This window comes from Misgurnus anguillicaudatus, chromosome 2 (assembly GCF_027580225.2).
Source record: "Misgurnus anguillicaudatus chromosome 2, ASM2758022v2, whole genome shotgun sequence".
NCBI lineage: Eukaryota > Metazoa > Chordata > Actinopteri > Cypriniformes > Cobitidae > Misgurnus > Misgurnus anguillicaudatus.
Genome location: NC_073338.2, coordinates 13,541,401 through 13,564,461, shown reverse-complemented (window position 1 = coordinate 13,564,461; position 23,061 = coordinate 13,541,401). Strand labels below are relative to the sequence as shown.

General features: G+C 36.2%; 2 protein-coding genes and 1 long non-coding RNA gene across 4 annotated transcripts; 1 reads left to right on the top strand and 2 right to left on the bottom strand.

The window, feature by feature from the left end:
- Positions 1–635: 635 nt before the first annotated feature.
- Positions 636–6,621, top strand: LOC141368781 (uncharacterized). Its single transcript, XR_012372066.1, has 3 exons — positions 636–1,026; positions 2,273–2,359; positions 6,484–6,621. It is a non-coding gene; the product is annotated as an uncharacterized lncRNA (long non-coding RNA).
- mcoln3a (mucolipin TRP cation channel 3a) lies at positions 1,634–11,268 on the bottom strand. The gene is made up of 12 exons (XM_055201477.2): positions 10,719–11,268; positions 9,822–9,986; positions 9,533–9,686; positions 9,242–9,323; positions 9,032–9,128; positions 8,595–8,694; positions 6,532–6,644; positions 5,149–5,298; positions 4,945–5,046; positions 3,850–3,972; positions 2,976–3,182; positions 1,634–2,761 (listed from the first exon to the last, which is right to left on the bottom strand). The coding sequence occupies exons 1-12, from the start codon at positions 10,932–10,934 to the stop codon at positions 2,624–2,626; spliced, it is 1,647 nt and encodes a 548-aa protein (XP_055057452.2). The 5' UTR covers positions 10,935–11,268; the 3' UTR covers positions 1,634–2,623.
- Positions 11,269–14,734: 3,466 nt separating this feature from the next.
- On the bottom strand, positions 14,735–22,684 carry bcl10 (BCL10 immune signaling adaptor). 2 transcript variants are annotated; one of them, XM_055201489.2, is made up of 3 exons: positions 22,407–22,684; positions 16,954–17,242; positions 14,735–16,547 (listed from the first exon to the last, which is right to left on the bottom strand). In XM_055201489.2, exons 1-3 carry the CDS (start codon positions 22,458–22,460, stop codon positions 16,141–16,143), a joined length of 750 nt encoding a protein of 249 aa, XP_055057464.2. In that variant the 5' UTR covers positions 22,461–22,684; the 3' UTR covers positions 14,735–16,140. The 2 variants fall into 2 exon arrangements, with proteins under 2 accessions (XP_055057464.2, XP_055057465.2); XM_055201490.2 differs by having other exon boundaries at positions 22,337–22,431.
- Between the last annotated feature and the right edge of the window lie 377 nt (positions 22,685–23,061).

Sequence of the window (23,061 nt, the reverse complement as noted above, 5' to 3'; positions counted from 1 at the left end):
CAGGTAAGTTCATTTACAAAGTACAGTACTCCTCTGGCTAATCTAAACCTTTAACACCATGACAGACAGACAGCAAATCCCTCTTTAAAGTCTCTATTTAGCCCTGACTGGCTGTGTCTGTCCTGCATGGGAGAAATGCATTTTATTACAATGATGATAAGGCTTGAGACAGCTTGACTCTGATAAAACAGTGCTTTACACATAAACCAATAAACTTATCATATTGATCCGATCACCTGGAATTAATTATTAATCATTTTATAGTCTGGCCTTTATAAAAAAAAATGTTTGACCTGAAGGTTGTAAAAATGACAAGCCCCCTGATATCTGCACATGACATTATGCTGGCAGCATCAGTTTCGTCAATATAATAAAAAATGCTTTAAACATTTTAGCTTCCACTACAAACAACTAAATAGTACACTTGTCAAAAACACTTTCTGTAAAATATTTTTTTTATATAAATAAACAAACGTTTGTCAGCATCCATTTGTTTATATGGCTGTGTATTTAAATCTAGTGAGCTGCTCAGCTAGCACTTCTAAATATCACAGACACGTTCAGACATTAAATATGAATCCAGACATGATGTCTCTGTTTACAGCAACCCGAGTAAAGTTATAACTTTAGCACAGCAGCTAACATAAACACACAGACTCATATAGGTTTACTTACATTCAGAAGCGCGCGCACGAATCCACACACGACCAGTTTAATACATGATCGTCCAAAAGCGAGATCAGATCGATCCGATGCATTAATCTGATTAGTGATCGCGTTTCATTCACCTGCCCTGAAGCGCTCGAGATGTTTGGGTAGTTTGAAGTGCCCCCCGTCCTTCTAAATAAACAAATGCGAAGATCATTGGTCAGGCCGTTGTCAGGCAACCAGCATCTCGGCACCTCATTGGCTGAATCAACTCTCCAACAGGACAGCAACGACACGCAACAGGTGTTGAACGTCACCTTTTTCTACAGAGAAACAAACAGGAGGCCATTATAAAGTTGAATGAATGAATGAAAAACTGTAAGTAAAAAGATGAATCAACTGTATATGCTATATTTATATTAATTTGTATTTATTTATACTGTATTATAATTCGTTGCTCTATTTATTTATGGATGTTTACTTGCGTTTGGTCAATATGGGTCAACCAGTGTAAAATAAATGTATAAATATTTTAAATGTAATTGATTAATTATTTCATAAGAAAAATAATTGAATAAACACTGAATAAGGTGTAGGCTGTTGTACATCACACACATTTTAAAAATAATGTACATTTAACTTTATTAGTTTTAGTTAATTTATCTCACATGTTGTTTCCTGTTTAGTTATCCATAGTAATATTTAGTAAGTTTGTCAAATATAAAGTGTAAAATAAATGTATAAATATTTTAAATGTAATTGACTAATTATTTCATAAGAAAAATAATTGAATAAACACTGAATGAGGTGTAGGCTGTTGTACATTACACATATTTTAAAAATAATTTAAATTTAACTTCATTTGTTTTAGTTAATTTATCTATCTCACATGTTTCATGTTTAGTTATCCATAGTAATATTTAGTAAGTTTGTAAAATTCAGAAGTAACTAAACAGTTAACTAATTCAACAATAATACTTCAAAATAAATGTAAAACAGTCTGTGTCTATTTTTGTTGTTAGGTAATTTATTATTCTTATGGTCTTTTAAATGTGCAGTGTCTGTTACAAAATTTGTGGTCCATAAATCAAATAATATGCAACAATAAGACTATAGGCTAGTTACAGACTAAAGTTAAAAGTGCTGTTAATCTAAAATAGCCTAGCCTTATGTACGCAACAATAAAAACCACACATTCCATATTTATATTGGTTGTAGTGCATTACATGTCTATGTCATTGCATGCATTATATGTCTATAATTCAAATAGCACAAGTTAACAACAAACTGCATACAGTACTCATTCAACAGAAAGACACTCAGTAAACAATACATACAAACTAATCATAAGAAGGCTCCTTCATTTTAAACTTAAAATATGAAGCTGTGCTTTATGCTGAACATTCACGATAAAGTGCACAAATCATAATTAAATAAAAATTCTGTCATCAACTTAAAAAAGAAATTGCTGGTTGTTTGTTCTTCCATGCAATTACAATGAATTGCATCAAAAGCTAAGCAAAGACAACATTGTCCACATATCTTCATTGAAGAGACCTGACTCAGAAGAATCTTGTTTCCTTTATGAATCTGATGTCGCTATTTCTCATAACTTTTCATGAAGGTGCAAAAGAAGTTATCGAGCAGCATGGCTTTAGAAAACTATACGGCTGTACAGCACGCAGATGCATGAATAACTGCATGAAAAGAGGTCAGTACAATCTTCTGAAAACCTTATTTGTGTTTCTTGATGTTTGGAACAACATGGAGGAGTTGATGACAATCAGAGCCAGCATAAACAGTTTTGGTGCAAACTATACCTGACAAGTACCTGACATAAATGACAAGTAGGAGTGTTTTGATTGCTTGATTGATTTATAAAAATCCTGAAGAAATAAACTGCTGATGTTCACATTTTTATGCTCTTGCGGTAGTATTGAGCATAAAAAACGTTATTGCCCAAAATGTCCTCTCATCAGCTACAACCAGCACAAAAGCAGCAAATGCCGGAAGGTTCTTCATCCATCATGTATTTGCCTGAGTCAGGTGGATCTTTACACTCAGATATGAAAGCTTGCAGCTCTGAAAGTGCTACTCCATCCCTCTGATAATGCTGTAATGATAGAAAAAAGCAGAGAAATGTGATTACTAAAGCTAATATGTGTCAACTGTGATGTTTGCTAAGGCCATTAGCACCAACATTATACAGTTAAAATTAATTTTTCACCCGTTACTGCTTTCACCACTTGCTGTGTTGCTATCTAGTAAATATTAAGCCATTTTAACACACATACACACATTTGTAGAGGGCTTAGAGATGAACACACCTTAATAGTCTCATATGTGTCTGTGATGAGGGCGATGAAGAGGCTCAGCACCATGTAAGTGAAGAGTGGGATGAAGGTGTAGACATATATTCCACTGAACACCCACACCAGGTAGTTCTTGTCACGGAGTTTAGTGAAGGTGGCGTAAATCTCATCCCCGTTTATCATAGAGAACAAGCAGTCGGCTGCCATATTAAATGTCCGAAACTGAAGAAATATAAACAATAGCATTTTTTTTGTATTTCCCTGTCTCCACTTTAACATTTTATTTTGTGGTTTCATAACATACCAACAGTTTCTAATTGCATTAAATAAAAAAAGACTATAAAAAGATTCCCTAAAAAGCATGCTGTTTTAAAAGACTAAACGACACTATAATGCAATATTAAAGGTGCAGTGTGTAATTTTTAGAAGGATCTCTTGACAGAAATGCAAAATAATATACAAAACTCTATTATTCATTATTCATAATGAACCCTTATGTGTTTATTACCTTAGAACGAGACCTTTTTATCTACATACACGGGGGTCCCATTACATGGATGTCACCATTTTGTGCCGCCATTTTTCTACAGAAGCCCTTAACGGACACATTTTTTTACTAAGTTGTCTCCGACGATGACATGTTTGTCTGGTGCGGCTACCGTAGCTTCTATGTGTTTCAAAAGCAAGGGGTGAGCAGTGGACTAAGTCGTTGGTTGCAATTCGCAACCTCACCACTAGATGCCACTAAAATTTACACACTGCACCTTTAAACTAGCCATACAATGTCAACAGATGTCAGCAGTAAAAATGATAACCTGATACATATTATAAACATAACTAAAATCAAACCCATGAAGTTGTTCCCTGAATGCTGATTAACATATCTGACGTTTTCATGATGTGGTCCCAGTACGATCCATCCGCAGAAGCAGTAGCTGAGATAGATCATAACAGCGCAGAAGGAGAATCGAATGACGTTGGGAAGAGCGGCCCGCAGGGTGAGGATGAGGATCTGGAGACAAAAAACACAGGGCTGATCTTAACAAGAAGACCACCCGTTATGTGAATTATACAACACAAGTTTTACTAGACCTGACTTAGTGGGAGAGTAGGTCATAAATATAATATAGGAGATCTGTTGGTAGAAATAGTGGCCCTAAACAGTATCTGGACACTTGAAGCCACACTTGAATGAATGAATGTCATTGTACTGTATAAACACTGTATAAGTACACAATATCATCACACAGTATCATTAGCTTTACAGAAAGAGGCTTATTTTTCAAGCTAAACATTTTAATAAAATAAGGTTGTTGGGTTTTATATAAATATACTGTACAAAAAAACTCGCCAGTTTAAAAAAAATTGCAAATACAGCTCAGAAAAGTAATGCTCTACCAATTATTAATTGTTTTTGTAGATGTCACTGGTGAACTACAGGAATGGCAATGACATTTTTTTCAGTTAAAGGTGCAGTGTGTAAATTTTAGCGGCATCTAGTGGTGATGTTGTGAGGTGCAACCAACGGTTCAGTCCACTGCTCACCCCCTGCTTTTGAAACACACAGAGAAGCTACGGTAGCCATCACTGGACAAACATGTCATCGTCGGAGACAACTTAGTAAAAAAATTTGTCCGTTAAGGGCTTCTGTAGAAACATGGTGGCACAAAATGGCGACTTCCATGTAAGGGGACCCTCTGTCTATGTAAATAAAAACATCTCATTCTAAGGTAATTAACACATAACGGTTCATTATGAAAGGTCTTTATACACACCTGATAATATAGTTTTCTATATTATTTTGCATTTCTGTCAAGAGATCCTTCAAAAAATTACACACTGCACCTTTAAGTATGACTTAAGTTATCAAAGCAAGGTTTAATGTCAATGCTGAGAAATTAAGTCATTTGCCTGCGATTTTGTATTCAATCAACTGTTTGCCTGAATCAATGACAGAATAACATTACTTTATTAAACATCTTACGTAATATTTCTGAAAGAAACTGAGGTAGCGCATGACTCCGATCCAGACCAGCATTGTTGAAGTGCCCAGTAAAATACTGCACTCGTCATAGCTTGTCAGTTCCTAAAAAGAGCAAATATGAATATAAACCACACATATTGTTTACATACAGTATGTCCTGCATGTGACTTATTTTAAAACCAAATTTAAGGGCACCTTTCTCACCTTGCTCTGAATGCATATTTTGAGAACTGATCCAGCAATGGTCAGTGTGTCACTGATAATGATGAGAATGTACCAGCCATTAATAAACTCCATTCTCTCAGACCAGGACACCTCTTTACTGTGTTGACTGGACACATATGTGGTATATTCCTGATGGAAACAGATATGTACATGTTAATAATTTCACATCTATTCATTTGAACAAATTTGATCTATATCTTAAAACCGAGCATGTTGCCATCATAGACAGCATCATGCCACTGAAGCATGTTTCAAATTACTCAAATATGTAACCCATTAAATGAGGTGTGTGTACATTTTAGCGGCATCTAGTGGTGAAACAGCAAATTGCAACCAACAGCTCACCCCTTAATGGCCCTGTCCCAAATGGCGCACTTCATGTGGACTCATGTGGCCTCGTGGCCTTAAATTCTGCGTGCTCGCTTAGTCTACGAGTCCGTAGGGTGTCCCATCTGTCATTTTTATGCTTTGAAGTGTGCTCATCAGCGCCCCCTTAATGCAGCAGGCTTCACGCACTTTACCATCCCAGAAGTCCTTGCAAAAGAGTCATCTGACCAATCAGACGATGGAAGGGAGGAGTTCACACTGACGGGCAACTTCTCTTCCTATTTCCAGCGTGATGCTCAAATCTGTCCCAAAATACGACTCCGCTGCACCCACGTGGACTTGCATCAAGGGTACCTAAAGTCTGCACTACATGATGTCAAGTGTGGACTCTGAGGAGGACCACAAGTCCAGAGTGTGCCATTTGGGACAGGGCCATAGGTGCATTGTGTTACTTTTAGAAGGAGCTCTTGACAGAAATGCAATATAATATACATAACTATATTATTAGTGGTGTATAAAGACTTTACATAATAAACTGTATTGTTTTAGTTATCTTAGTAGCTGTTTTTATCTACATACACGTCATGTTTCTACAGTAGCCCTAAACGGACAAACTGCTCTATAGATCGCATTTCGTCCCCATGTTTGTCCTGTGGTGGCTACCATATGCGGTTTGAAATGAAGGGGTGAGCCGAGCTGTTGGTTGCAATTCGCAATCTCACCACTAGATGCCACTAAAAGTTACAATATGCACCTTTAAGTTGAGTCTCAGTTGTTGTCATCTTATTGGTTACTATAAAACAAGTCATGGTGATGTAATAATTTGTGGCTAGTCTACTCTTAAAATTAAAGGTGTTTCACGATTCCATGAAGAACCATTTTTTGTCTGTATGGTTCCAAAAAGAACCTTCAAGTGTGCCTATTATTATCTCATTGTTCATTTTATTGTTTTAGGAAAAAAATTAAGTAGTAGTGTTTTTCCATCAGTTTTAGGTAGATGGTGTGGCCTACCAAGAGTTAATCCAGGATACTCACAAACTGCAAGGAAATTCCTGTGCAGACTGAGCGCGTGCAGAGAATGAGTGAGAACAAACAGGCACAGACGACCACACAGTCAAACACAATTATCAGCAGGAAGTGACTGTATGCTGAAATAAAAGAAAGATTTATACTTTAATGATGTCTACATTCACTTCATATCTGTGAGCTGCTACAATAACAGGAATTGTTATTGTGCATTAATCAGTAACTAAAAAATGATGTAACCTGTCATGTGAACATTTTAAAAGGGGAATGTATCGCCCCCTACCATTCCCTCACTTCCGGGCACCCCTTTAAAAGGCTGTTTGTTGGTTTGTTGAGCATTAAGATTTGGAATTAGGGTTAAAAGTGGGTTATGGTTGGGGTTAGGCTAAGGTTAAGGGTTGCATTACGTCATGTTTGGTAAGGTTAAGGGTTGCATTACGTCATGTTTGTAGCTGTACAAACATGTGTGTCATAGGCAAAGCTTGCGGGGGCCAGGCTCACATTTTTTTTATTAAATAAATTATATTCCACAACAAATATACATATTAATGTAGGTTCTTAAAAACGTTATTTTGTAAGATGCTAATCTGGTAATCAAAACGTGTCGGTAAAAGTCGCTTTTATCCAGCCGTCCAATCACAATGGAGGAGAGGCGGGACAAACAGTACATCGACCAATCAGAACATCCTTCCTATACTACTGAAAAACCATATATATATATATATAGCACCACGTGCTACCACAACATGAATACTCCTTGATTAAACAAATTATCTGCGAAATCTGTTACTGATAAACATTACTTCTGCGGAGGTTTGTTGTATAATAACAACCAACGCACATAAGCAGTTCTAATGCGCCCCCAAGCGGTCATTTTTAGAACAGCGCCTGGAGTTTATTTATCCTCAAAAGATTGCATAAATTAATGACCTAATGCAGTGGTTCCCAATTTTTTTTCAGCGTGTGCCCCCCATTGTGTACAGTGCATTCCTTTGCGGCCCCCCAAAGGAAATTTGTGACAAAAAACTGTTCTAAAACTCAACATTTTAATAAAAAAAACAAAAAAAACATTAAATTATACAAAAAAGTTGTGCTTTTGGTTAGTAGCCTTATTTTTTGGGTTTAATTACACAGAATTCATGATAAATGAATGTATTTCATAAAATGTCATAAAACTGGGGCCCCCCTGGCACCATCTCGCGCCCCGTCCCCAGTTTGAAAACTGCTGACCTAATGTACTGTTCACCGCATATACATTTTCTGTTTCGTTTTTTACTTTTGAATTAGGCATTGAATTGTGTTTTAAAAGTGCAGAAAATGTCCTAAAATAAACTAACATTTAACTTTAATATAATTGTTGTTTATAAACTGTTATGATTTAGGATGAATAATAAAATAATAAAATACAATACAGTTTATAATAAAAATGGGAGTCTCTCAATACAGTGGGAGTTATTTCACTGATTAGAGTATACATATTATACTTTTAACTGTGTGTTACAGTTAACTCTTTCCTCGCCAGCATTTTTAAAAAAAAAGCCAATCAGCGTCAAAATCATTAAAAAACATTACTTTGTTAATAAAAGTATTTTATGATTGTCAGACGTCTGACAGTGAAGTAAGTTTAAAAAAACCCTCTAGAATCACTTACAATTAATACCATTAATTTGGTTTGAGTTTACGCTACTCTAAAATGTACATTTATGCATTTGGCAGACACTTTAAGTGCATTCAAGCTATTTTACAACTGTATGCATTTGGGATCTGCTGGCGTAATTCTCTACCAGTTGAACTACAGGATGGCTAATGTAATGATAGTCAGACATACTTAAGAGCGTTTTGGGGGCCATGCCATAATTTGTGACCCTGGACAACAAAACCACTCAATAAGGGTCAATTTTTAAAAATAAATAGATAGTTATGACACATACAATGTATTGTTGGCTATTGCTACAAATCCCGTGGTACTTATGACTGGTTTTGTGGTGGAGGGTCACACACAGTCATGTATTTAATGACAAACCCTGGGAATTTTTTTAGCAGAAATGTTACTGTATCATAAATGAACTTACTTGAGCCAGAAACATTCCAGTTTTTACAAACTTTGATCTGCACATCGGTGTTGAGAGATATCGGGATTTGCCCACTGTGTGCGTGATTGTCAAACATGATCTGGAATTGAACACAACAGTTAATTCACTTCACTTTTTCCAGGAGATTTCAGGTACAAGTCATTGTCAGGTTACTGTACTGAGAAACAAAGAACAATAAAGTGGTTGACAAGAGGGAAATGTGTAGTTTTCATATGACAAAAGCAAACCTCTATTTGCCAATCATGGAAATTGTGTGGTTATGTCAAGAAATATGACATAAATGAGTGCAAAGCAGAAGTAGCTGCTTTGGATGTGAAGTAAGTAGAAGAATTTTATGGCCAAAACCTACATTAATTTTGAGAGTTTTTGTGTAATGCTACATTGAAATGCAATGTGTAACTTATTGCAGCCCTTACATTAATGTCAAAGTCATAGCAGTCGGGTAATTCAAGTTGACGGACTGTCTGAAGGTTGATAGCTTTTATTTTGAGAATGATATTCACCGCTAATAGTCTGGGAAGATATCATGTAATATATCACATTATTCAGAAACAAATGATGTCATCAAATGCAAAAATAAATGACATTGAACTGATGAGTGTAAATACAAACACAAGTATACACACCTTTGAAAGTCTAATGTAAGGTTCATGTTACTTGCCAAACCATCGTTCTCATAGGATGATATGGGGTAAACATTAATACACTCTGCAAAATAATAAATGAATGTAGGTAAGCAAGTAAGAATATAAATAAATAATAAATTATTATTAACAAACAAAAGGAAACAAAGAAAACGAAACAAAAAATGCCAAAACCACAAACTAAAACATTCACATAAAATATTATTGTAACAATTCATATGAAGCATATTATTGTTATTTACAAAGTACACAGAATCATGTAATGCATTGTACCCGTGTCTACATGAGGATCTATATCAAATGTCTCATTGGAAGGTGAAATATCAGCGTGTCGATATAGCTTCTGACAGACAGACAGTGGCGTGACAATGCCATCGATCATCTCCAACGCGTGATTGCCAACAGTCAGGTTTCGAAGGTTGAGATACTTATAAAAAAAACCCAGATGAGATTATTTAACCAAATAAAGTCATGCCACCCCTACTGACTATGAACATAAAATCACAATAAATGTCATTATACACATCAAACTTATAACTACAAGACATGTAATCTGCTTTACCCTTCTGATAATATACTGGATATGATCATGGACCTCATGTTTGGTATATACAGCGTAGTCTTGATCACTGTTTTGGTAATTTTTCAGAAAGAGATGTTTAAAGGCGACGAGATTTTCCTCTTTGAAGGTGACCATCATCTCATTGCTCAACCCAAAAGAGACTAACTGAGGAATAAAAGACAAAACACAGTTGAATGTAGGATCAACATCAACGAAAGTCTTGCTTTTCTTGTTTGCTTAATTTAAATTTGTATGTTTTTTTTTTACAGAATTTTGGCTTTCTGAAGAGTTGCAAAACGAGATAAATCCGTTTTTAACATTTTTGTCAAAACATGTTATGTTATCATGTTATTATTTTATTTTATGGTGCTACTTAGCTGTATTTTTTAAGGTTCAAATCAAAACAAACCAACTGCAGTTGATTGAATGGATATTAATTGGAAAACAAAAAACAAGATTTCTGAAAAATTAAAAAAACAGAGTTATCTCGTTTTGCAACAAAACTTTTCATATGCATCTGGTTACATACACTGTAAAAAAAACTTTGCTTGTTAAATCAACTCAGATTCACAAGTCATGATGTCAACAGAGATGAGTTGTCACAATTTATAAAATATAGTTGAGAAAAGTCAACTTAATTTTATAAGTTATAACAACTCACCTGTAGTTAAAACAACTCATCTCTAGTCAAAATACATAATAGTAAGTTGAAATGACTTAAACAATTTTGTTGAATCAACTCAGATTTACAAGGCAGCAAAGTTTTATTTACAGTGTAGTTTCTTCAAATCAGTGTAGGTTTCTGGATTATAAATAACTATAGGACAAAAAAATACTTTGTGGCTCTTAAAACATGATAATTCCCAAAGTAGAAGTTTTGAATGAAACTTGTCGTACCTGAACTGTAATAATGGCGATCTTAAGAATTTGCAGCATCAGTTTCCATGGCTTTCGACCTCTGGCTCTGTACTTCTGACAGGGACTCATGAAGAAATATTTGAGCTTTCTCCTGAGGTTCTCCACAAACACAGGGTCCACATCTGTTTTAGGTGTCCTGTGGTTTGCCAATTCGCTCTTTGAGCCGTTACACACAAGCGACTCCTCATCAGACATCTGTGCCGGGTCACTGTCAGCTCAGAACATCAGACTGACTCGGCACTTTACACAGACCGGGATTACTGTGATTGAGGAACTGAAGCTGTTGTCTTGCAGTTTTTTTAAACTAGTAGAACGAGACCTCGTCTGTGGGTTGAGTTATCTACGCGTGCTGATAAAGATTATATCAGATACAGTGACTGTATTTTTTAAATCACCCCGTGCCGTACATCAGATTATGTGCGGAGTGAATAGTTGAATCATTCCTCACATTTCCTGAGCAGGTTGTGTTGCATTCAATGCGTTTATCTGTCACTCTTTTGTTAGCGCATAAATAGCACTAAAGTGTTGCAATATTACATTTACATTGCATCCAAGCATTGAACAGACATTTGATCCAAAAGCGACTTATTTTATTAGTTTTTGTGATCTCAATGGGAATTGAACCAAAAAATATATACATTTTTATTGATACAAATAATATACATTTTTATTTACTTCCCATCTATACATTAATGCTGTGTTTTGGGAGATATGAAGTACTTTTATACCCGTTTACCACTTAATTCCTCAACTATACCATTAGCTTGCCAGTAAAATATCACATTTTTATGAAAAATTCACATAAAGTATGATCTAAATTTGATTTAAATTGTTTTTAGATATTGATCTAGATGTTATGTGTTGAATTCAGCCTTTTGGTGTTCAGAAAAAAAACAGTTTTATGCACTGTAAAAAATACTTTGCTGCCTTAATTTTTTTTTTGTTGAATTAACTTGGATTTACAAGTCAATTCAACTTACTATTATTTATCTTGACTAGAGATGAGTTGTTATAACTACAGGTGAGTTGTTATAACTTATAAAATATAGTTGAGAAGAGTCAACTTATTTTTATAAGTTGTGACAACTCATCTCTGTTGACAGGACTTGTAAATCTGAGTTGATTTAACAAAATATTTTAAGGCAGCAAAGTTTTTTTACAGTGTGGTTACAGTTTAGAAAAATAAATCACTTCGACCAGCAGAGGCCCATAGAGACCCATGAATTTCACTAAATGTGGCCAACTGCTCAACATCAGTACTTTATTGATACATTTTGTGAATTTATGTTTATATGAACATTAGAAAGGAGATTAAAAATAAATATTATTTCAAATTGTAGAATTTTTTGTAGTTTTTGATGCATTTTGAAATGTCTGTTTTTACAAAATTCCACAGAAATTTGACTGAATGTAAGTGTGTGTGTCTGTGTGTCCGTGTGTGTGTCTGTGTGTCCGTGTGTGTGTCCGTGTGTGACTTTGTCTTTCTCTGTGTGTGTGTGTGTCTGTGTCTTTATGTGTGTGTAAGTTTTACTGTGTCTTTGTGTGTGAGTCGGTGTTTGTGCGTGTGTATGTTCGCACATGTGTGTATGTGTGTGCGCACACCTGTGTGAGTATTTTACATCTTTGTTTTGCATCTGTTTTTTTTTTTTTTTGCCAAATTCTATAACAAATGCTCTGTGTGGCAGTCATACCTTTGTGTGTTTGTGTTGGTTTGTGTGTGTGTGATTGAGCATGTATTTTCTGTGTAACATTTGTGCTCTAGTACCAGGCCTACCTTTCTGTGTTGAAATTTCAAAATTATTTTTGATGCATTGATTTTTTTTTTGACAAATAAAAAGAAAAAAAAAATGATTTTTTTTTTGCATTTCCCATTCATTTCAATTGGGGTAATTTTTACCCCCAAAGGGACTAATTAAGTGAATTTTTTAGGCCTCTTTAAAATGACGGAATCAAGCCCAGTTTTTTATATGAATCTTGACAGATAATCTGGAAAAGTCACGAAATCTTATTCCACTGAGATGAAGGGTACCATGTTTTTAAACTAATGAAAAGTGGCTTGGGGGTAGAATTGACCCCAAGGGTCTTATTAGGGTTAAATATTAACACTTAAAATGACATTTATCAAGTTCATCTGTATAATTAATATTAATTGAACCTTAAAAAAACACTGTCAATACATTTGTGTTTACACATAAATGTGACGCTGACATTCAAAAGACATTTAAATGTTTGAATGTAAACCAAAAGAAATGATTTATATTCAGATCTGACACTTTATTTAAAATAAAATAATTTCATAACAATTTGCATTTTTACAACCATGATGGTTGAATTTAATTTTAACATAAACACATTTAACAACCCCTTTTAGTAACTGTGAAAATAGAAATAAAAAGTATGCAAATAAATGTAAACTTATTTCTTAAAAGCTTCAAATATTTTAAGTACTTTTCCCCTGTCAGTTACAGCATATTGTGCACATAGAAACCTATATACAGTTTATTTGGCTGTCAGACTGAGGTATGAAATTTCTGTAATGTCCTTTAACGGGTAAAGTTCCTCATTCACCAGCAATGTGTATGTGTGTACAGAGATTCGTGTACAGATTATATAATTAAATCATTCAGGGATACAGACAGTAACACATTGTAAGTCTGGTTGCAGAAGTGAATACAATTGTGGCACTGTTGTTATGATCAGTTTTATGACTCTATTCATTTTTATGTTGACATAACACTATATAAACACAGTGACAGTACATATTTGTTCACTAGGATTTCATTACCGAATGTAAATTTGATTATGAAAACAAAGCTGTCTAGCTTTGCTACTTTCTACTTGCCTTTACCCCGTTGCATGTTGCACATTTCCAGCATGTCAGAACATGCAAGATCACATACTCACTGCCATCATAAAGATGCTCCATAGATTTCCTTTTGATTTTTGCACATTTGTCTGCACAGACACAATGCCACACATATTCAAACAATTAAAGGGATAGGTCATCAAAAAATGAGCATTTTGTCAACAAGTTGTTTTGATTTTGATATTTAGAACACATTTTGCAACCAAACCAACTTAGCATATCTGGGGCACCATTGGCTTCCACAGTAGGAAAAAACAATATAATTGAAGTCTGTACTTTCTATATTGCACTGACAATGTAAACATTTGATGAGAGAGAAGAGAAACAGTATTTCGATTTATCTGTATGTCTGCACATACATGGTGGCGTTGACAAAAAAAAACTTGAACGGTGCCCCAGATCTGCTTGGTTACAAACATTTATCACAATATTTTCATTTGTGTTGTGAATTAAGAAATTGTATGCAACAGCTTGAAATGTTGACAGAATTTCCATTTTTGTGTGAAGTGTCCCTTTAAATTTTCGAAAGGTTATACTAGTCAGTGGTGTTTTAGATATAAGCAACATTAAAAGGGTGACCTTACAAAAACACAAACATAAACGACATATAAATGCAATAATGGTGTCATGCACAAATAGAGTCAATAACAAATCAGACAATTATGCCTGCATGTATGATCAGCATGATCAGATGACTATGCAACAGTAAGCAATAAAATAAAAAATAAAAACAAATGACAATCTTTTTCAATGTTTAAATATGAAATCCAGTGACAACTACTAAGAAATGTGCTGAGAACTGCCTTGTTTTTAATGTAATGAAGATTTTTGCCACTTCTTGCCAGAGTCAGACAAGAACTGAAATAAACAAAATACAGGGGACATAAAAGGTGTTTACAACATTTGCATTATTAGTATACTGGTAAACATTATACTGGTTAGAAAATCTTTGCTTTGTTTCTGTAAATTGCTGTCTGTGTGGATGAACCTTTGGGTCATTCTACAAAAAAGGTGGAAATGTTTGTCCCTTGCTTTTGCAGACCCCTTAATGATTTCATTTGACTTAATAATTCCATAATGATATATATTTAATAAATATAGAATGTCCTTAAAATGATGAGAGAGTTTGTTTTTCCCTTTTTTAAAACTTTTTTTAAATGTCTGGTCCTGAAAATTGCCCTGATCATACATGGAAGTTGAACTGTGTACTTCTTATTTAAAACCATGTTTTTTATAAAACAAATCTAATTTACATTTACCTTTAACCCTGTATGAATTTACTACAACACTGAAATGGTAAAAATACAATATTACTATGAATAATATCAAATAAATATCTGTCCCCCAAATTTATGTCATTGGTGTTACCCTACCCAAAGCACTTTTATTTTGAAACAATGCATCAGCTCTTTGAAGTTTTTCATGGGTCAAGAGGTCAGTGGAGGAAGGCAAAAGGTTTTTGAGAAGTCTTACCTTATTTGTCTAAAATATCATGATATATCTAAGAATTTTGAGATAAGATTTTTTGGATGTCATTAGTGTTACTCTTTTTTATAGCTGGGAGTATTAAGATCTCTACATAAAAATACATTATACTGAATAAGTATGTGATTGTTACATCTCTGATAAAATAGCACATGGTTAATGGCAGTCATTTTGTTAAAACGTTAGTTTTTTCTGTAAATTGTCATTGGTGTTACCGTCATTGGTGTTAGTTCTTTAATGAGTACTTCTTAAGCACTATTCCTTTAACTGACCAACACAAAAGCATTAAAAACAAAACAAGATGGAAAAATGTTTAAGGTTGTAAGTTTTATCATATTCATTATCTTTTATTATATTCTCATTTTGTCAGGTATTGTAGATACAATGTCATGGATTCTTTATTAAAATGTATTAAAAAAGTTAAACCTAGATTAAGCTCCCCGTTTTGCGGATTCATAGATTTGACAAGTTAATTAACGCTGTTAAAGAAGTTTTGGGTTTTTCAGCAGATTTCCATCACTCGAATTCCACCTTTTCTGTAGAATGACCCCTTTAGACATACCTGTATGCATACTGTACATAAAGACCTACAATTACAAAAATATCATATAATCGAGTCCTCAAATAAGAGAAAAAAAATAAATGCCCATATTTTTATTGCTACACTGTCAGAAAAAAATGGTCCCTAGCTGGAACCCTTTATAAAAATACACATTTGCACCAAAAGAGTTCATATTAGTACCTCAGAAGGTATATATGTGTGTACCAAATGTATACATATCTGTACCTAAATGGTATATAGGACCCTTTTTAAAGGATACTGCCCCACTGAGAGCGTGGGACTCATTTTTGAATAATTTTTTAATAGGGTATACATGTTATTTTGAAAATCCTGAATGAACCCTTCAACTCAGGTTTGGTATAATACACAGCACATCATGATAATGGTGATGCTTTAAATGATGACATTAACAAACGTTTGTTTTGGCGAATGTTCAGAATCTCACACTGAATTGAATGTACAGTAGGTGACTAGGGTGTAAAGTTACGTTACGGCACGTGTGGAGACAGAGAACGGGAGCGTAACGGCTGGAAATTCACATCGCTGCTACTTCCCGTACTCCCACAGACCCCGGTGTCTATATCTTGAACTTCAGGATCCGACTCATCTGGAAGTGGCGGAGCTCCGGGGTCACCAGGTTTGGGCAGGCATGATGATGTTGTAGAGGATACATTCATACTCCCAGTACCTCCACAGCCCGACAAAGCTTCATTCCCTCGGCCGGATCCGTAGCGCAGATTTAAGGATCCCGTGGAAACCGAACAGGACGGACTTGCTTCCCCCTCAGGGTGGTAACACATGGTGGAGTATTTGTCATAGTCCATGTCCGTCTTGGAGAGGTCATTTGTGGCTGTTTTCGTGCCGGTATAGACGGAGCTGGCCGAAGATCCAGCTGCTGTAAGTGAAAATGAATAAAAATTAAACAAAATAACATTACTCATGAACCTATAAATTATGAATGTTTCCTCTAAATAAGAGCCATTGAGTGAATCTTACAAAGGGGGAGGTGTCTAGATCGTATTGAATACAATGAAGCCTATTTTTAGGATCAATATATTTTTTACATTTATAACATATGTTTCGAAAAGGAGAGGCGAGCTGTAAACTGAGCTGTTGGTTGCAGTTCACAGCCTCACCACTAGATGCCGCTAAAAATCTACACAGTGGACCTTTAACTGTGGTGTAAAAAAATGATACAAGGCTTTCTGAGATTCACGGCACCAGTCCTCTCCTCTCACCAGTCACTAGCTTCTACACTATGAGAGCTTAATAAAATTCAGTTCAATTAAACAAATCTGTACCTTTTAGAGCTTCCAGACGTTCATTTTTCACACGCTGCACCTCGTCTGTAATCTTTGCGATGATGAAGTTGAGCGTCCGGCCCCATTTAATCGACTCAATGAGCATGTCTAAACCTCGTGGGTTTTCTGCGAGGATGTCCAGGAGCTTGCTGGTCCGTTTTCCTCTTGTGGTCCTGCAGCTGATCTCCTCTGTGTCCTCCCGGGTCAGGATTTTCTTCGAGCGCAAGTAATCGAAATGCCGCTCTGCAATGATCTTATCAACCAGGTATGGCCGCAATCTCTCTATGGCCTAAAGTGAAAAGAGTAAAGAAGTTTGCAAGGCAACCAAAAAGAATTGATTATATGTCAATATATAGTGATTATAATGTCTGACTAGTCTACATTTACAACGACTTGATGAACATTGGGGATATCATTTGAAGATGTTATGATGTGAAGGGATCTGAATTTATGCATGCATTAGGTTTAGATTGGTAAAACACTTCTGCATAGGATACAGTTGTGTATCTCCTCACCAATAACTCCTCTTAAATGTCTGTTAACTAAACTAACACCTAAACGGACAATATCTGCTACTGTTATTTTTTACAAATAAATTCATGTTTGGGAGAAGACAAGCCGCTTTCAGTCTATTATTATGTTGAGTGGCGATCGTAGTGGTGCAACAGGAAGTATGCATTCCCTACTTCCGGTCAAAGCAGGCATATTGTGAAATAGGTCTATGACTTATTCACTATGCACTCCAAACGCTATGTACTAAATCAGTGCACAGTTTATGTCAATATGCATTTAATTTTTGGCAAGGAGTTGTAACAACTGGAGTAATGTACAGACAGCTAGTTGTTCACATCATCAACCCTGATAGGGTTGTCAGGATCAGTGATATCTATCTGGGTTTTTAGACCCTCCTGATTTTATGATCCTTACTTTGGGGCACCACTAACAATTTTGGGCACTATAAAGAATAAGAGGTTGGGCCCTCTACCACACCCATGTTACTACTAATAAAAATGATCTTTAGAGGAGCCCTATAGTGCGTGTGTCCTTACATTTAGCAGATGCTTTTGTCCAAAGCGACTTACAATAAAAGCGATATTGGCCACAGGGCAAACATGTCATCCTCTGAGACAGTGGTTCTCAACTGCAGTCCTCGGCCCCCCTCCCAGAATGATTTAGATGTCTCCTAATATGAAACACCTGAATCCACTCATCAGGCTTCTGGCTGCCAGAATGTTTGAAACGTTTCCTTAATTAACACACTAACAAGCTGATGAACTGAATCAGGTGTTTTATATATATAGACATCTAAAATGTTCTGGGAGGGGGTCCGAGGACTGGAGTTGAGAACCACTGCTCTGAGGCCTAGTCCACACGGACACGGGTCTATTTATAACTGGAGTTTTCCCTAAAAAAAAAAATCCCGTCCACACATGCTCGGTTTAAATTAAATATCCATCAACACGATAAAGCAAAAGCACGCAATTAAGCGTTGTCAAGAGCATGCCACACCAGCAGGCGGTGATATAACTCAAATTGTGTTCCGTTATATAATGAGATAACTGAGCATCTATCTGTATACATGTTAGAAGCCCTGTTAGCACAGTTATTATTAGCAAGATACGTCCGCCATTTCACAGAATCATCAACAAAGCAGTCGTGGCGCACAATCTTGACGTCAAACACAGTGGATAGCGGCGCACACTCCCTGCAAGTAAGCTTACGATGGGCCTGTATGGGCATAGCCTAAGGGCCCCGCACAGGTTTGCTCACTGGCGAAACGTTGGCCCCTTAGCGCTGGCCCTGCATGGGCAGCCCTCACTTAGCCCCCAGGAAGCCCTCACATAGAGAAATCCCCAGAGTTAAATGAACACTGCTGGATGTATATATTGTCCCATCTTACAGAGTGTTAAAAAGGTAACAATGAAGCAGAATTAAAACCGCTGTTATCCTCTCTCTCACCATCTCTGTCTGAAATCTAAAATTGCATTTTACATCTTACTTGTAGAGTCATTTTCTTACTTTAGGTTGATATTTTGTTTCATTTAAAGTCACCACTATTGTGATCAGTGTTTGATTTAGTTAAACTTGACTCTTGACTCTTGCCTTGTTCAGTCTTTTGATTGCTATAACTTTGTGTGTTTAAAACATGTTTGTTATGGCAGCATGCGATCCTTTGGTGGTGGTCAGTTCAGTAAATAAAGTCTGAACATCATCATATAAAAGCTTATGTATTAATTTATTGTTTGCACACTTAACAGAAGGATCTTTCTCTGACAATGCGACACTACAGTACGAGATCCAGCTCTCTGTTAGCAGTTTGTCTTTCTGAAGAATTTTGAAACACTGACACTTAAAATTAACTGCTGTATGATGTAGACACACAAATATCAAGAATCAGAGTATGAATCACAATGATGGTGACAATAAAACGAAAAGCTTCATGCTGCAATGCATGCTGGGTATCAACAAATTACAAATCTCATCCAGAACTCCCAGAATGCACTGCGGCATGAATAAATAATGACCTTTTTTTACCATTTTCTTTGTCACCATTGTTGGGATTCATGCTCTGATTCTTGATGTCTGTGCATCTACATTGTGCAATGGTTAATGTTTGTGTGCAAACTATCAAAGTCCTTCAGAATGATAAACTGCTGTGAGAGTTCTGGACCTTACACTGAGTATTTCATTATAAACAGAAAATGATGCTTCTGATGAGGGGGGAAAACTATATTAATAAATCTGTTCATTAAATGATTATGTTTGACAATGTTTATGTATCAACCATCAATATTCAATTACAATTGCCTTTTCTTTGCTATAACATGTGTTTTAAACACACTTAGATATAGCAGTTAGAAAACACTAACAAGCCAATGATCAAGAGTCAAAGTCCAATTAAAACAACCACTGATCACAATTATGGTGACTTTAAATGAAACAGCCAACATCTTAACATAAGTTAAGAAAATGACTCTACAAGATGTGAAATGCAATTTTAGATATCAGACAGAGATGTTGAGAAAGAGGATAACAAAGCTTTTAATTCTGCTTCATTGTTACTTTTTAACACTCTGTAAGATGGGACAGTATATACATCCAGCAGTGTTCATTTAACTCTGGGGATTTTTCTGTATGAGGGCTTCCTGGGGGCTAAGTGAGGGCTGCCTGCGCAGGGCCAGCGCTAAAGGGCCAACGTTTTGCCAATGAGCAAACCTGTGCGGGGCCCTTAGACTAGCCCTAAGTGGGCCCATAAAGGGCCATTGTAGGCTTACTTGCAGGGACTCTGACGTCGCAAAGCAAAACCCCCGGTTTTACGCTCTACACGACACCACTATAACCGGGGTTTCTTAAAAAGCTCACCCTGGTCGGGGTTTTCAAATATGCTCCGTTTCAGTGTCCTGATACTGCGGTTTCGTGTGGACTAATGGCCGAACCGCGTGAAAAAACTCACGGTTATAAAAACACCCGTGTCCGTGTGGACTAGGCGTGAGACAACGTAGGGACAAAACGCCCTCTGTAAAACAGTTGGTCCGTTTAAGCTAAACAGGCATTGGAACATGTGAATATTGACTTTATAATTCCACTAAGTAAAGCAGAAGTAAAAGGAAGAATTGGGGAACTCATGAACGTGAAGTGGCAAGAAATGTGGGATGGAGAAACAAAGGGCAGACACCTTCTTTACAATATTTAAAGACACACTGGTAAAGGAAGAATAGTTTTTAATAACAGGCAAGATGATACTATTATCACTCGACTCCGAATAGGACACTGTGGCTTAAATCAATCATTATATAGAATAGGGAAACATCAAACAGGGTTATGTGAATTTTGTGATGAAGCTGAGACTGTTGAGCAATGCAATGTAGGAAATATAGAGAAATGGAATGTTCATATATATATATATATATGAGATGTTGGAATGCTTTATCCCCATGCATTCGTTTATTTCTCAGTTTGCCACAAAATTAAAATTGATTACCAAAATATATGTTTGCACATCACGTTGATCACTACAGCTGTCTCACATGACCGTTTCTGTGGCATCAGTTGACGCGTTCCGCTCATAAATTGCATTTAAGCATACCTGCGCGTCACGAATAGGGTGGCCCTTCGTGCCAGTTCTGCCGGGCACATCCCAAACATGTTTTCGGGTTCGTTCTCCGGAAGTCGCGTTGGTCGACCGCATACGTCATCAAGGTTTAATATTTCGGGTTTAATTTCAGAAAAGCAACCGTTACATTTCAAGGTAAGAATGAAACGTCAATGATTATGTCTTAAAAGAAAAAAATCTTAATTTTCTAATGTATTTTAACTTAAATGTGAGAACCTCGATGATGTATGCGGTCGAGCAACGCGACTTCCGGAGAACAAACCCGAAAACATGTTCGGAACGTGTCAGGCGGAACTGGCACGAATGGCCACCCTAGTCGCGAATGTGCCGCCACAAACTGCTAGTCTGGAAAACACTGTGTTCCTGATTCTCAAACTGTGGATTGTTTTCACCACTAAAAGGAAGTTTGGGAACTTACAGCAAAGCAGAGATGACAACAAGTTACTGGAGACAGCGCAAGCTAGCACGAAGGTAAAGCTAGTCTTTTTCATTATAGCGAATGATGCTGGTAGTGACGATTCTCTCAGACCAATCAGTGATCTACAGTGTTTTCGCGTCACATTTTCGTATCAGTTCTGGTCGCATGGAGCCCCAACAGATATAGTAATACTGTACTCCTTTCTTTATAATGCTCCACACTCCAGTCCAGTTGGTGGTGGTAATACACCATAAGTTGGCTTGTTAACCACCATTAAACACTACAAGAGGAAGGGCTACTGTAGAAACATGACAGCGACTTCAATCATGTAAAGGAACCCGTTGTGTATGGAGATAAAAACCTCATTCTAAGGTAATAAAAACAATACAGTTAATCATGTATACACCACTGATAATATAGTTATGTATATTATATTGCATTTCCCTCCTAAAAGTTACACAATGCAGAATGCACCTTTAATGCAGTAGTATTTTGGCACCTCTGACGTAACCAAAAGGAATTGCAAACACTTTCGTAAGTGATGCTTGCTGGTGCGAACTAAATTAAACCATAGGTTAAAACAAAGCTCTAACTTTGACTGACTGACCCCCGGTCTGCAGTGTTTATCTGTTCATGTAATCCCGCCCCCACTCTCGCGTTTCTGGGGCTCCAACACTTTATTTTATGACAGCTCTTTCGGAGTTAAAATGTACAAAATATCCCTAACTATAATCTAGTTTACAACAGCTTTTTACGCTTATTCGCACTCAGTCCGATTATGATCAGCAAAACCAAGGGAAAACTGCCTCAGACTTCACAATAGCTTTTTGCTTACACTTTGTTTAAATTACCTGCCAATCACCGACTCGCAGCATCCCTTTTCTGCTTTGTTTTGTGCACTTTTATACACGTGATCCTCACTTCTTTCTTTATTTCAGCCATTTCATCTTCCGTCAGGTGAGTCACGTCCATCATCTCTTTTGCTCTGTTCGTCGCCGCTTCCGGTGAGAAACTTGCTCCCGTAAAAATGTATTAATATAATTTCAACCCCAGAGACGCAAAGTAGGAAATGTTTAGTCTATAAACCGTTTGACAGCAAAATGTTCAGGTTTGTTAGAAACTGTCATTTGGTTGTGTTAAAGTTAAGGGGAACTACCGGGGCTCTCCAACTTCCTTATTGAGAACATGCATACGTCACAATCCCCACCCATTTCTAGTTATGTTCTTAGTTTTTTTGCATTCTCATTTTTTCCGCTTTAAATTGTGATATTTCACGTGCCATATTTGATTACTTAACAAGTTTTGTTTTAAACTTCTGTAGGCCTGTATAAATCTGTATATTGTTTACAGTGTTTAAGTGTTATTGCATTTATTGGAATTTTAAAAAATGTTACTAAACATTAAACTATGTGCAGTTTCCCAGACAGGGATTAGACTAGTCCTAGACTAAAATAAATGTAAAAATAAAATTTTAAAATACATCAGTGCCCATCAGTGTTTTTCCTCAAAATGCAAACAAGTAATGTTTTTAGTAAGACATTAGTTATATTTCTTAAACTAAAACCTAGTCCTGGCT

What these genes read in the sequence shown, in the direction of transcription:
- mcoln3a (XM_055201477.2), bottom strand. Translation starts at nt 10,934, where the DNA reads ATGTCTGATGAGGAGTCGCTTGTGTGTAACGGCTCAAAGAGCGAATTG. An exon ending in GCTATGACTTTGACATTAAT is followed by an intron (nt 8,695 to 9,031) that starts GTAAGGGCTGCA and finishes GTTCAATTCCAG; the next exon opens with ATCATGTTTGACAATCACGC. An exon ending in GTTTCTTTCAGAAATATTAC is followed by an intron (nt 3,973 to 4,944) that starts GTAAGATGTTTA and finishes TTTTGTCTCCAG; the next exon opens with ATCCTCATCCTCACCCTGCG.
- bcl10 (XM_055201489.2), bottom strand. Translation starts at nt 22,460, where the DNA reads ATGATGGACGTGACTCACCTGACGGAAGATGAAATGGCTGAAATAAAG. An exon ending in TGGCTGAAATAAAGAAAGAA is followed by an intron (nt 17,243 to 22,406) that starts GTGAGGATCACG and finishes TTTTCACTTTAG; the next exon opens with GCCATAGAGAGATTGCGGCC. An exon ending in ACGTCTGGAAGCTCTAAAAG is followed by an intron (nt 16,548 to 16,953) that starts GTACAGATTTGT and finishes TTTCACTTACAG; the next exon opens with CAGCTGGATCTTCGGCCAGC.